We start from the raw sequence: 14,251 nt of genomic DNA on the forward strand, positions 1-14,251 counted from the left end.
ATATGTGTAGCTATCTGGTTTTACCAGGCAGAAAAACATTTGTGACCCGTTCCCCTTAAGAGCCAGGACAGGAAGTAGAATACTTGGGATATCTTTAAAAATATATCCAGAAAAACCATCCACCAGTATATATATATATATATATATATATATTAAAAAAGACATATACGTGAATATTCTAGGCTTTAATATTATGTGCACATTACTTGGTGTCTGATTTCTCATTGCAGTTTTTCTTTTTCCTCTGTTTCCCCCTTCTCTGTAGTTAATAAGCACAAGCCATGGATTGAAACTACGTACCACGGGATAGTAACAGAAAACGACAATGCCGTCTTGCTGGATCCTCCCCTCATAGCGCTAGACAAAGACGCTCCTCTACGTTACGCAGGTATGAGCCCTGTCTCTGGTTGCCTTCTCCTATGTAATATTTCCTTCAGCCCTGTGAGAGGTTGTGATTCCTTTTCCACTCAGATGTCATTTTTATTGAACGTACAGCGTGTTCACTAGAAGGTTTTATCTTCTGTAATTTCCACATTTATAGGTTTGCTCTGATTTCTGACTTGCTTTCCTGTTCCATAATGTGTTAGGCTAATGTGCTGCACATGTGTACCACTAGAGGAAATCAGAATGTTTAATGCTGAACTTTGCTAACCAGCAGTGATGGACCTTAGCATTTGGCCTGGCGTACCGTCCACACACATCAACTCCTTTGCCGCTGTGCCCCTTTCGTACAGAGCGATCACATTGGGCTGCTGAGCGTTCTGCTTCATTGGCTTTCTAGCCCTTGGGTTTGTGAGGCCCCCCTGCCAGACAGCACCACGCCACTGAGCGGGGAAGCAGTTCCTGAATTGTTCCACTCCGTTTGTTAGCAAATTGTTCATATAATCTTATCTGGATTCTCTCCTTATTCGTACAAGGCACGTGGAAGGGCCAGCCATATCTGTGTGCTTGTGTTATGTCGCAGTATTACAAGTCTCTGTTAATCCTAATACTGTTCCTGGATCGATTACTACTGTCTGACCTCATGTATTACTGTTAGTGCATGACAATAAGGCCCCATTCCGTATCTTTGGTCCGCATCCGATCTGCGTTTTTTTCCGGATAGGATGCAGACCCATTCATCTCAATGAGTTCGCAAAAAATGTGGACAACACACCATGTACTGTCCGCATCCATATGTCCATTCCATAGCCCCGTCTTGCGGACAAGGATTGGCATTGTTACAACAGATGCAACACGGATGTCATTTTGCAGACTGCAAAATGCATACGGTCGTGTGAATGCACCCTAAAAGGGTGATTTTTAAATTTCAATCAAAGAGAAAACTATATGTAGCTTCCAAAAAGATCCTCATTTGTGGTGGTGGTGGCGGCGGCATGCACTTCACAAAGTCTACATTCATACAGGTCAGGGATCAAAGCATTAGATAAATGTTTCCATGCACAGCAAGCAGAGTTTTTTCAAACGGTGAGGAATTGAAACACAAAGTATATTACAAAAAGCTCTACACGTTTCTAATATACAGTGCTTTATTTATCTAAAACTAAGAAGTCCCTTTAATACTTTTATATTCCATTGTCAGCCCATGGATAATAAAATAAAGAAAAAAAAATCCAAACAAACTTTATTTGAATGTGGTAGATGAACACTTTATTTTGAGAGGGAGTCATTAGTTTGCTGCAGCGCTCCCATCAATGTTCTGGAGGACATACCAGACTCATGAGCAATTCCTGGATACACAGTATGAATTTCTGCCCCATAGAAATGTGTGACGGCGGCAGAGACCACATTCCCAAAGAGTTGAATCAGCAGGGCCTTTCATGTCACACTAGTAAACAATATGGCCTTGTTCTGTACCTCCCCCCACAGAACAAATAGCCGAGGCATTGTCCGGCCTTCTCCAGTAGGTGGTTTTGTTGAGTGTAAATTGTGAAAAGTCCATTAACTATGGCTGAAATGTTTCTATGCCAGATCCTGTTGCACAGACATGTTAATCTGCTTAGCAGCCTCTCACCACATCGGACACGTCTCTGTGGCCTGCATACATCTCCTCTCAGCAGATCAGGCTACGTGGTGGGAATGGAGGAGTGTTCCAGATAGGGCTCTGGATGTGGATGGGACTGTGCGTGTCTACAATCGGCATACTGCTGCTGTTTGTCATGTTCTCTCCACCACCTGTTTGTCCAGAACGTTTACTTCTTATATATAGTAGTTGAAGCATACATTTGCCTAATTATCCTTATTCCCTTAATAAATGTACTTAATTATTTTACTATTCTTAGGCTACGTTTATACTAGCATTTTTTTTTTGCGGATCCGTCAACGCTTCCGTTACAATAATACAACCTCATGCATCCCTCATGATCTGGTTGTATTATGTCTTCTATAGCCATGACGGATCCGTCTTGAACACCATTAAAAGTCAATGGGGGGCGCATCTGTTTTCTATTGTGTCAGAGAAAACGGATCCGTCCCCATTGACTTACATGGTGTGTCAGGACGGATCTGTTTGGCTCAGTTTCGTCAGACGGACACCAAAACGCTGCAAGCGGAATGGAGACGGAACGGAGACGAAACTGATGCATTCTGAGTGGATCCTTTTCCATTCAGAATGCATTAGAATGCAAACTGATCCGTTTTGGACCGCTTGTGAGAGCCCTGAACGGATCTCGCAAAAGGAAAGCCAAAACGCCATTGTGAAAGTAGCCTTAAAGTGCTATGTGTAGTCTCTTTTTAAAGAGTATCTGAACCTGATATAGTGTATTTGTTTTTGGTAGCAGTATACCATTAAGTGCCGCTGTGAACAGGATTCTCAGCAATACAATAGTACTAATATATTCCAGAGCAGATTGTATTCTCTCATATCCATCCCTGTCCCCGATGCAGATCACACCGAGGTTTCCTTCTCTGTGCTGGGATGCAGCTGGGAGTATAAAATGAGCCATAAGGCCTCATGCACGTAACTGTATTTTTGGCTTTGTAAGCTCTCAGATGTACAGAGATATAATACAGCTCCCAGAGAGATTTTGTCCAAATATTCTACATCTGATTTCTCTATTATGCTACTTTCACATTTAGCTTTTACTTATAATGCCTGTGAAGAAAAAACTATCTGAGCACATGCAGAATGTATCCATATGCCCCAACGCATCAAACATATTTCAAGAGCAGTGCCCTTTTGGCATGTGCTGGTCCATAATGCGTTGACATACCGTTTTTTAACCCTGTAAAGGAGCGTGTAATCTCCTGTGCTTTCCCCTACAGACGGACGTGGTCGAAAAACCTATTCCCATACATTATGTATATTTGTGTGTATATAATCAATAAATCAGAGGCTTCCGTCAAAACCTTTCTGGCATGTATACCACTAAAAGCTTTACTTCTGTTGGAGAAGATCTTCATCAAAGACCAGAAGAAATGGCTCACAGCTAGGGATGAGCAAACTTTTGTTTTCAAGTTTGGCGTGCAAGGTTCACATTATCAAAAAATTCCGTTATGGGTTCCACTACCACGGATCATAACTTATGGTCCGTGGTAGAGGAATCCATAACGGAATTCTTAGATAACACGAACCTTGTACTTGAAAACACAAGTTCGCTCATCCCTACCCACAGATTGTGTAGAACGCTGCGCTGCTGTACAGGGCAGATTAGGTTCACATATGCACCCAAAATCCAGTACTTTCTTCTGGCAAAGAAATAGAATACGTGAATCGCTGGATGTGGCATCTGCCAGACACCGGCACATTACCTTTTCTATTGACTGTAATGGGGTCCATCAGGTTTCCAGTCGGAATACCGGCATGCCGCCAGAGAAAACACCTCTGCAGCGGTGTGTCTGTCTTTCCCCAAAATCTGCAACAGGGGCTCCTGACGAAAACCTCCACCACCGATGTGAACTTAGGTGACAATCTCCATGCAGAACATGGGACATTCCCATGGTGTAATGAGTTGGCATTTCATCTTTCTTGGTCCATTACTGAGCCCTCACACCATCATTTCTATGTCCACAATCCATGCTGCTAGTGGAATGAGATAGATGGACTGGCTGCAGTACACAGATGTCATGTGGAGTTCTTCTGGAAATATTTGTGATATGAATATGCAGTGTAATAGCCGCAGGCACAACGAGCTGTTATGTTGTGGCTCTATTAGATCAGGGCCTATACAGAGGGTTTTCTTTTCTATTGCTCTAGATTTGTACATTACATTCTTATTTTGCTGGATTCAGTCTCTTTCCTCTTCCACATTCATATATCACGATTTTGCAGCACCATTGTGAAGAATGCAGCCATTTAAATTTAGTATTTTTAATCGGTTTGTGTTCATTTTACAGATGGGCAAATGCATCTGAATTCCCATAAGACAGGTGGGGTGAGCAGAGACGGTGTATTTTGGTGCTGTGCAGGCCGATTTATATAAAGCTGCAATATTGAATTACCCACACAGAATATTTTGGTCCCCTTGAACATACCCCCGCTGTCACACCCATTACTACAGTTCTACTCCTCTCCTCCGCAGTACCCATAGTAAGCTGCTACGTAAACTTACATTTTAAGCGTGAGGGGATTACTCCAGGGGATTTGCGGGATCTTCCAGTAATACACAAAACCATGAGCGTTTGCCGTGACTATAATGATGGTAATACAATTACAACAACCTGGTTTTTGGGACGGTCGAAATGTTTTCCCATGGGAAAACATTGCTGTCATATCAGGGTGATCCACACAGATTTACTGTGATGTGTCCAACTGAATGCCTAGCAGTGGTGCACAGAAATGTTTGCGGAGAAGTCTCGCAGTGAGGTTATTTGTATTTTTTACATCTTACGGATTCTGCTCAGCCACCTCCTAAAGCTCATAGGTGATTCGGATTTAGCATTTCTAAAAGGACTGAAAGGCGACCTCCTTGAAGTGAACGAGGAAAGGACTTTGAGAACTTGCTGGCAGCGGAAGGGAACCCGTGGCTGGAATTTCAATGAGGCTACATTATTGCCTGCCTTACTGCAGGCTGGAACATGTGATCCGAGAATCAAAGGCTCCCGTATCTCGCCAGGGACCCGGTGCCTCATTTCGCCATCTCCTCCTTTACATTATTATGCTCTTTGTTGGTGGAAACCCAGCAGCGGGAATAAACTCAATGCTTTATAAACGCTGCAACATTTAACGCTTTGCTCTCTTTCCTCATTTATTTTCCCTTCCCAGTCCAGACGTCTGTATTTTTTATTCAGTTTTGTATGTGTTGCCATTTTTCCATTCATTGCTCACCCAATGTAATTTTCCTGAAGATTTGTACATTGTAGACATTTTAAGAAAACTGTGACCCATCTCAACACATATGAATTCCATTCATCTCTCATACTATAGGGCCCAAGTCCCTAAAGGACTCTGGCCCAGATTTACTAATCCTGTAGATGGCGTAAGCTTAGACTGTCTAGACCAGCACCAGATTTATCACAGGGGCTCAGGCTGGAGGAGAAATCTGGTGCAGGGAGAGACACTGCTCTCCGACTCTGTACCAGCAATAGGTTGGCTTGCAGTTATGGTGCGCCTTGGGCCCTGCCCTTTTGCAGCGGAGCTCCGTTTCTTTCTGCTAAGCTACACCCCTTGTTGAGAATGTTGTAAAAAAGTGTAGAAACCAATTTGCGCCACTTTTTAGGCAGATTTTTGGCGCAGACACATTAGTACATCTGGGCCTCTGTTTTTATGTGTCCTGCACACCTTATCTTGCGACCTTGGCATGCAGCACTTGGGGCAATTTTTGCCCTGAAATTAAGATGTTTGCCTGTACAGTTCTGGTTTGGAGGAGGAACTGAAGCTGCCCTCTTTCACAACCTGCAGAGGTATTAGCATAGTCAAGATGGCCGCTTTGAACTTCTTTGTCTGTTCACTGTAGCATCTACCTCGCATGCAGCCGGATTCTTCATGTAGGCTCGAGCTCAGTTCTTCCACGTAGGGTCTTCATCCCTCCCCTCTACCATACTGGATAGAGCAGCTTTCCCTGTTCTTCATGTAGTGGAGAATTAAGGGTTAATATTCAGAAGGCGAGATTCGGCAGCATTATTGGCGAGTGTGTACTTGTTTTATTAGCACTTGAGTCTCGGAGGGACTATTAAGACCCCCACCTACCTCCATGTCTGGCTTTTATTTACTCTGCTAATAATTGCAGTTCACCCCCACATATTATCATCCACACAATGAGGTCATGGCTCCGGCTCTACCCCCTTTGAAGCTGTCCTCTTGATAGCACTGATGCATGTGCCCACCGTCCTCCTCCCTACGCTGGGTCTCTCCCGGGAGCAGATAAAGCCCACCAGCAGATTGTGCCTTCCCCATACAAGGCAGGGTTACAGACCCAGTCTCAGAATGGCCTCCTTGTTAGTAGGAAGCCGTGTCTTGTCTTTTTCACACCAATTTCCCCTTCTTACAATGGAGAACCCTGCATATGATCTGTAACATCTGGTCTGGGTTGTTCTTGGGAACTGATGGAAAGCACATTAAAATGAAACTTGCAAGAGACCACACAATGGAAGAGGCGGTAATGTGTTAATAGTGTCACTCATATTCATATGCCCCAAACATGCTTCCTTTTATACTTGTACAGCATTTTTGGTGGGATATTACATCTATTGCTACTTATTAACTCCATTGTCACGGCCCTTTAAATATAGCGTTGTAATGTAGAGTTTCCATTAACGTCCAGGAGGTTGTCATCCAGCCGTTTGGCTTGTGATGGTCGCACAGGAATCATTTCTGTATGAGCGCTTCGGTGAGCCTGGCCGTCACTTCTAATAATGTTTTATCAGACGGGAGTTGACTTCAGACTTTAATTGCACAAGACAGGAATTTTTTTTTATAGCAGGCAGCTGCCAAAGGCTGTTAGCTGCTCATACATGTATATCAAGGTGACTGGTGGTGGAAGCGTCTCCACCGCGGTTTATTAGTATTCCGGTAAACAAAACCCAGCTCTGAGCGGTGTGTCTGAATGACAATCCGGTGTGGCATTTTGGTGGAGTCCTTTAAAAGTGTCAGGCTGTGCGTCAGATAAAACAAACACTTAAAGGGAAATTGTCACCGGGATCTTGGACTATTAACTGTAGTAATATATGAGTAGTACTACAGATAAGGAGTAGGGATAAGCGAGCTTGTGTTCGGGTTATCTAAGTATTCCGTTTTGGATTCCGCTACCACGGACCATAAGTTATGGTCCGTGGTAGTGGAATCCATAACTGAATTCTTAGATAACCCGAACACAAGCTCGCTCATCCCTACTCCTTATCTGTAGTACTACTCATATATTACTACAGTTCAGGCTCCATTCACACGTCCGTGGTGTGATGCAGACCCGCAAATTGCAGATCCGCAACACACCCGCCCGGCACCCCTATAGAAATGCCTATTCTTGTCCGCAAGCTGCGGACAAGAATAGGACATGTTCTATCTTTTGCGGAGCTGCGGACCCAAAGATCGGGGCCACGCTCTGCAAATGCGGATGCGGACAGCACACTGTGTGCTGTCTGCATCCATTCCGTCCCCATAGAAAATGAATGGGTCTGCACCCGGACCCATTTGCGGACGTGTGAATGGAGCCTAATAGTCCAAGATCCTGGTGACCATTTCCCTTTAAGGCCTCATGCACACAACCGTTTTTTTTTTTGCTGTCCGCAAAAACGGGATCCGTAGTTCTGTGATCCGTGTCCGTTTTTTCTTCCGTGGGTCTTTGATTTTTGGAGGATCCACGGACATAAAAAATGAAAAAAAAAATCTAAGTCAAGTTTGCCTTTGAAATGATAGGAAAAAACGGACACGGATCACGGACGCGGATGACAATCTTGTGTGCATCCGTGATTTTTCACGGACCCATTGACTTGAATGGGTCCGTGAACCGTTGTCTGGGAAAAAAATAGGACAGGTCCTATTTTTTTCACGGACTGGAAACACGGACGCGGATGCCAAACGGTGCATTTTCCGATTTTTCGACGGACACATTGAAAGTCAATGGGTCAGCGGAAAAAAACGGAAAACGGAACAATGGCCGCAGATGTACACAACGGTCGTGTGCATGAGGCCTAAGTGTTAGTTTTATCTGACGCACAGGCTGATGACTTGTATTGGCCCCGTCTAATTGGGTTGCCCCACCTTGTCAATTTGGACCCATCTAAAACATTGGGGTTACTTTTCGTTTTTTTTCCAGGGCCACTGCAAGTTCCCAGTCCGTCCTGAGCACAGTGTTTTTCGGTGCAGCTTTGAGCGCTGACAGCGGGAGAACGAGGGCAGTAGGAAAAAAAAAAATGGCAATCTCGACTCCATATGTGCAGTACTGATCATGTATTACTGCAGATATTAACCCAGAATCATGGTGACAGAGAAAGCTGTGCTGCATTTGTATACCTGAAGAACGGTGTGTGCCATCTGGCAGTGCTGTGCTTCTGAGACGTGCATTGTATAATGTGTCCAGAGGGGGGAAAAATGTGAAAAACGGTCTTCCCTGCAGCCGAAATGCCCATAAATGCACCGCTTCATGTTCTGCTCAATGCTAGGAGAATCCACGGTGGACTTTAATGGAACCCAATTATCTGAAGCTTTCTTAGTGCAGAGAGTAATATAGAAGAAACACGCCTGCAGCTATCTGTTTCATTGCGTTATTGCTTCCATACAAATGCTGTATTATCCAGGGTGCAACGAGGCGGTAGCATGGTGTTATATAGGACCCGATCTAAATCTGTCAAATATATGCCAAACACTCCCAAATCTACGTTTGCTTCACTGATTACTATGGGAATATTCCAGTACACATTTAAAGGGGTTGTGTTACTAATGACACATCCCCTGGGAATAGGGGTTTGAATGCTGGGGTACAACTGCTAGGACTCTGTATAACTAGAATGGGGGTCCATTTGTGTTGCCACAGTTCCCCATGTAAATTTGGCAGTGGTGTGCATGCATGTCCACCGCTTCATTCACTTCTATGGGACTGCTGAGTACAGTTCTTGCCACAGTGCCATAGAAGTAAATGGAGAAGTGGACATCACCAATCCATTCTTATGGGATAGTTCAGCAGCACTTGCAGACCCCCATTCTTGTGATTGCTTGGGGGTACCAGAGATCGGACCCCAGCATCAAACACTTTTCCTCTTTCCTGTGGAGAGGGCACAACTCCTTTTAATACTGCTATACGGTTTTCTTCTCTTTTGGGAATACAGAAATGTGATCTGACCAAGTAGCCATCTTCTGCTGTCGGTAGCCCTCCTTGTACATTTCAGTCCTCTACCTTAACGACCTTCCCTAAAAAATCATATTTGTCATAAACTACAGTTTAGCAGTTTGCTGCGGAGGGGGCCTCTGCTCCCTTCAAATCGACTCGTAATCCAGTCAACATAATGAACCTATTTGTTTGCCAGAGCAAGGGTCCCACTCGCTTGCATGATCACAGGAAGCGCAGATTAACCTCTTGCCCCCGAAGTGTCACATGTTTGTTCTGTAGATGTTAATTGGACGAAGTGCTGCACCTCTTTCCACAGGTACACGTGAACGGTTTGTCACCGTCTCCCATGAAAAGAAGACAGTTGCCTGTTTTTAGATGATTCTTTATGCTGATTTATTACTATCTGTTAAATAATATTCTACATTGTTCTATTGAATGCAGAGGTTTGACTTGTCATCTTAACGCAGACCATTGAAAAATGTTTTATTTCATTTCTAAAGTTCGCCTGTCACCATGAGTTCCTTTTTGTAGTCTACACTAGATTAGCTGACCATAGACATTAGTCTCTTGTCTTATGGACCACCATATATTTGGCCAGCACCCCTGAATACTTGTCAGATGATAATTGTCCTTTTGTCTGTCTTCTGCACATGAATGAGCCCCTGAAAAGTTAAAGGAGTTTTCCCGTGATTTTGATGGCCCATCCTCTGGATAGGCCATTTATATCTGATGGTCGGGGGTCCGACACCCTGCGCCCCCACCGATCAGCTGGTACTACACCGCTCTGTCCGGTGTGTAGTGGATAGAGAGGTTACTGCACTGCTGCTCAGATTAATTCAGTGGAAGCAGCGCTGCAGTAACCAGCTCTGTCCACTACACATTGGATGGAGCTACTCCAGAATAGCAGAGTGCCAGCCCCCCCCCCCCCCCCCCCCCCCTCATGGGGCCATTATTGGGCATGAGCATTATAACGAACGCCTGTTCCCAATTATTGCCCCATGTGCCGTGGAGCAGCTGTTGTACAAGTGATTGCATCTTTTATGCAGTACATAAAATCATTTGCCAGCAGTACATCGCCCTGTGTAAACAGGGATCCTCTGCCAGAAATCAACGAATACTTATGGAAAACAAATGATCGCAGAAGTGATCATTCATCCCTATACAGAGGGGACAATTGCTGCATGTAAATGCAGGTCTCACTTCTGCTCACAATCTGGAAATTTTTGGGAGCGTTTGGTTTGTTCTAGAGGTGGGACGAATCCAAATTTTTTCGAATCCAAATCCGAATCCGAAAAGGTTCTCGAATATATCGAATCTTTCGAATCTCGAATCCTACGAATCCTGTACATAATTGTGTGAACGCACGGTGTAAGAAACAAAGTCAGACGGCGTCAGTTTGTCTGAACCTCCACCTCCCAGTCACGGTCGCACCCTATATGACCGCGATGACCCCTGCTCCTATCACTACAAAACATACAGGGTAATACAGCCACATACCTCTTACATCCAGTGACGTCTCTTGTAGATGTTCTCTTTCCTCATCTTCTCCTTTCAGACCTTCAGACCAGACACCAGTTTTCAGCCATTTTTCATCTCTGCAGCTTGACAAAAAAAATTGAATCTTAGTTTACTACTTTTCCATCATCCTCCCATCTTCTGGACAAATCATCCTAACACCCCCAATACTGTGCCGCTGTGCTCCCCAATACTATACTGCAGAAACTACCCCTGATAATACTAGTACCACACAGAGCCCCCCATATAAAATACCCCTTCTTTGTGGCCTCAGTAGATGCCCCCACAGTGCCACCCAATAATGTGCCAGTAAGTGTCCCCATAGATGCCCCCCTAATCATGTGCCAGTATCAAGTGCAGACCCCCCCACCCCATAACAGTGCCATCCACAGACCCCACACCCCATAACAGTGCCATCCACAGACCCCCCATCCTATAACAGTGCCATCCACACCCCATAACAGTGCCATCCACAGACCCCCCCACCCCATAACAGTGCCATCCACAGACCCCCCCCCCCACCCCATAACAGTGCCATCCACAGACCCACCACCCACCCCTTAACAGTGTCATCCACAGACACCCCCCCATTGCCGCTCCAGTAGTTATATAATGTATAATTGTGATTAATAATCATGCTGCCCCCTCTGTGTGTAGTATTACATTGAATAAATCTTACTTACAGCCGGCTACTGCTATCATAACAGGCCGGCCGGGCAGACGAGCGGCAGCGTCACTGACTGACGTCACCTGCCTGAGCCGCCTGCTTTATGAATGAAGCGGCGCAAGCAGGTGACGTCAGTCAGTGACGCTGCCGCTCGTCTGCCCGGCCGGCCTCTTACGATAGCAGTAGCCGGCTGTAAGTAAGATTTATTCAATGTAATACTACACACAGAGGGGGCAGCATGATTATTAATCACAATTATACATTATATAACTACTGGAGCGGAGGGGCCGGAGCACAGTGAACGCACCGGCCCCCAGCTCCGCCTCCCAGTCCCTCCCACCAGAGATTCGTCGGATTCGTTTCAGGCAAATTACGTCTCGATTCGAGTCCACGAATCCAGCAAGATTCGAGGGATTCGTGGATTCGACGAATCCCCCGTCCCATCTCTAGTTTGTTCCCAGTAGTTATCGGGGCATCAACCCATCTAAAGGGGCCTTTAGTTTACCACCAGCTGCTTCTCTTTCCTATAGAGTGAAATGACAAAGTTCTGCCTTGCTGCAGCCACCACTAGGGGGACCTCACTCCAGTTCAATTCAATAATAAAACCTCCTTCACTTTGTTCATAGCTGCGTCGGAGGCTCAGTGAGCAAGTGCTCCAGAATTCTTGCACATTTTCTTTAGTACATTTGGCCCTATGTTCCCTGAAGTGGCAAAAATTGTTGGAATTGTCCATTACAACTCGATGTGATCTAATGTCTGTCGGCAGCTTTAGCCTTCTCACATATGGTCTGGTGACAGGGGCACTTGAACCCTTTTTGACATAGCATGTGATGCTTCCTCCCATGAATGGCAGGAACGTTATTTGCAGCGCACATTGTCTACATGACAGATATTGTGTTACTTTTTCTCCCATTCCGCTCTCTTTAGCAGCAGACGACATGGCAGGTATACTGGCTGCAAATTGAGGCTTGAGTAAGCAATTGTAATACAAGACTGGTTGTGTGTTTCTCTCCCCAATTACTGACACAGGTTTATCTTTTCTCCCTTTAGAGAGTTTTGAGGTGACAGTCACCAAAGAAGGTGATAACGGGTTCTTTCTATCCTCTTATGACTTATTAACCTACTAACTTTTTGGTTCTGAAAATGGGGAATCAGCACTTGACTCCTTCAGTGCCATTCAATGTGCAATGCTTATATTGCTTTTGAGCACTGGCTCTGAAGGGGTTAAACAGAAGATACTCTGATCCCTTTTTTACAATCTTTTGTTTTTATTGTTTCTTTTTTGTTACTTTTTAATTTATATTTTGAAATCAAAATGATTTGCTATGTAACCCCCATTGGTTAGAAATATCAAACTGTCAGACATCCATTTCAGGAAAGTAAGATGAAACATTCTGCTAGTGAGATTTTTACTTAAAGAGCATCTGTCAACGTGATCAACCCTATAAGATCAAGCCTGGTAGGTTTAGTTATGCTGATAAAAATGGCACCCTAATTATAACAGTATGTTTCCCCATTGATGAGAGAACTAGATTTTTATTCATATACAAAGCTTACCAGAGCACCGAGGGGCCATCCAGAGTCCTCAAAGCACCAGTTTGTTACACTCTAGAGCTTTCGTCGCTCCCCACTTCCCCTGGATTGACAAGGCTAGCCCTCTGGTGTAACCCAGTCTTTTTACTTCTGCGCTGTGTGCCCCTATCTTGGCGCTTGAGCAGTGCATCTTCTGTTGCTCTCCAAGGAGCACAGATTTCCACTGAGTAAGCTCCAAGACCTGTCGTCTTTTGTCTGCGCTGTTCTCCTGGTTTCAGTACTTGCACAGTGGATCTTCTGCTGCTCTCCAAGCAGCGCCGAGACCAGGAGACACAGTGCATGCTCAAGTTGTCAGGTTCTCGGTGCTTTCTCAATGGGAATTGACGCTACTTAGAGAATGCAGAATATGCACTGCGTAAGCGCCAAAAATGAGACACACTGCGCAGGTGTAAGGAGACTGGGCTACACCATAATTCTAACTCTCAATTCAGGAGGACTAAAGCCCTGTTGCTCCGAGGGCTCTGTCCGGCTCTTCTGTGCTCAAGTAGGCTTATTTGCATATGAATACAAATCCATTTTTTTCATTAATAGGGCATCTTACTGTCATCATGTTTTTATCAGCATGATCAACCCTGTATACCGGGTATAATAGGGTTGATTGTGCTGACAGATGCTTTTTAAGGTGGTTATTTTACTTTTATCTGGCTCATGAGGACTGAGCGTCAGTACTTACCTTACCAATACTGAGGGGACACAGCTTAGCCCTCAGTACATTTATCCATACTACACTTGGGACCCCAGTGTGACCAGGCCCTCTATGCCTATTGTATACTTACATCAGAACCACACAGAGGCCATCCCATACTATACCACGCAGTGACAATCATTCTATATCCATATTGCTCCTGAGCCAGCCTTAGGACCACACAGTGCCCATTTCTCTGTATCACAATCTATACTGCACCAGTATTAGGACCACATCGTGACTGTCTCAATGTATAATTATCCATACTGCACCAGTATTAGGACCACATCGTGACTGTCTCAATGTATAATTATCCATACTGCACCAGTACCATTTCCCACAATATTCACCTCTGTCTATCATATATTACAGCACCTACCCTACATTTCTTATTCTGTGCCCTTGTCCATTATCTGCAGGACCCAACAATTACAAATTGCAGGTTAAGCTTAGCATATTAAACATTAAAGGGAATCTGGAAGCAGTTCTGACCATGCTAAACTCCTGACAGCACTAAGTAGGGGCTGGGTTAGTAATTATCAGGAGTAGTGATAATAGGAACTTTAATTCTGCCAGATTCTGCTCCTT

At 44.7% G+C, this 14,251-nt stretch overlaps 1 protein-coding gene across 4 annotated transcripts in view; it reads left to right on the top strand.

Moving 5' to 3' along the window:
* Positions 1-14,251, top strand: part of CLSTN1 (calsyntenin 1) — a 97,714-nt gene that overhangs the window by 32,176 nt on the left and 51,287 nt on the right. For 2 of the 4 annotated variants that reach the window (XM_040430897.1, XM_040430914.1), the window contains exons 2-3: positions 266-388; positions 12,436-12,465. In XM_040430897.1, the coding sequence (XP_040286831.1) occupies positions 266-388; positions 12,436-12,465 (153 nt within the window). The remainder of the gene's footprint in view (positions 1-265; positions 389-12,435; positions 12,466-14,251) is intronic. The other 2 variants (XM_040430906.1, XM_040430922.1) reach the window with 1 other exon arrangement.

Source organism: Bufo bufo, chromosome 1, assembly GCF_905171765.1.
Source record: "Bufo bufo chromosome 1, aBufBuf1.1, whole genome shotgun sequence".
In the NCBI taxonomy this organism is placed as follows: domain Eukaryota; kingdom Metazoa; phylum Chordata; class Amphibia; order Anura; family Bufonidae; genus Bufo; species Bufo bufo.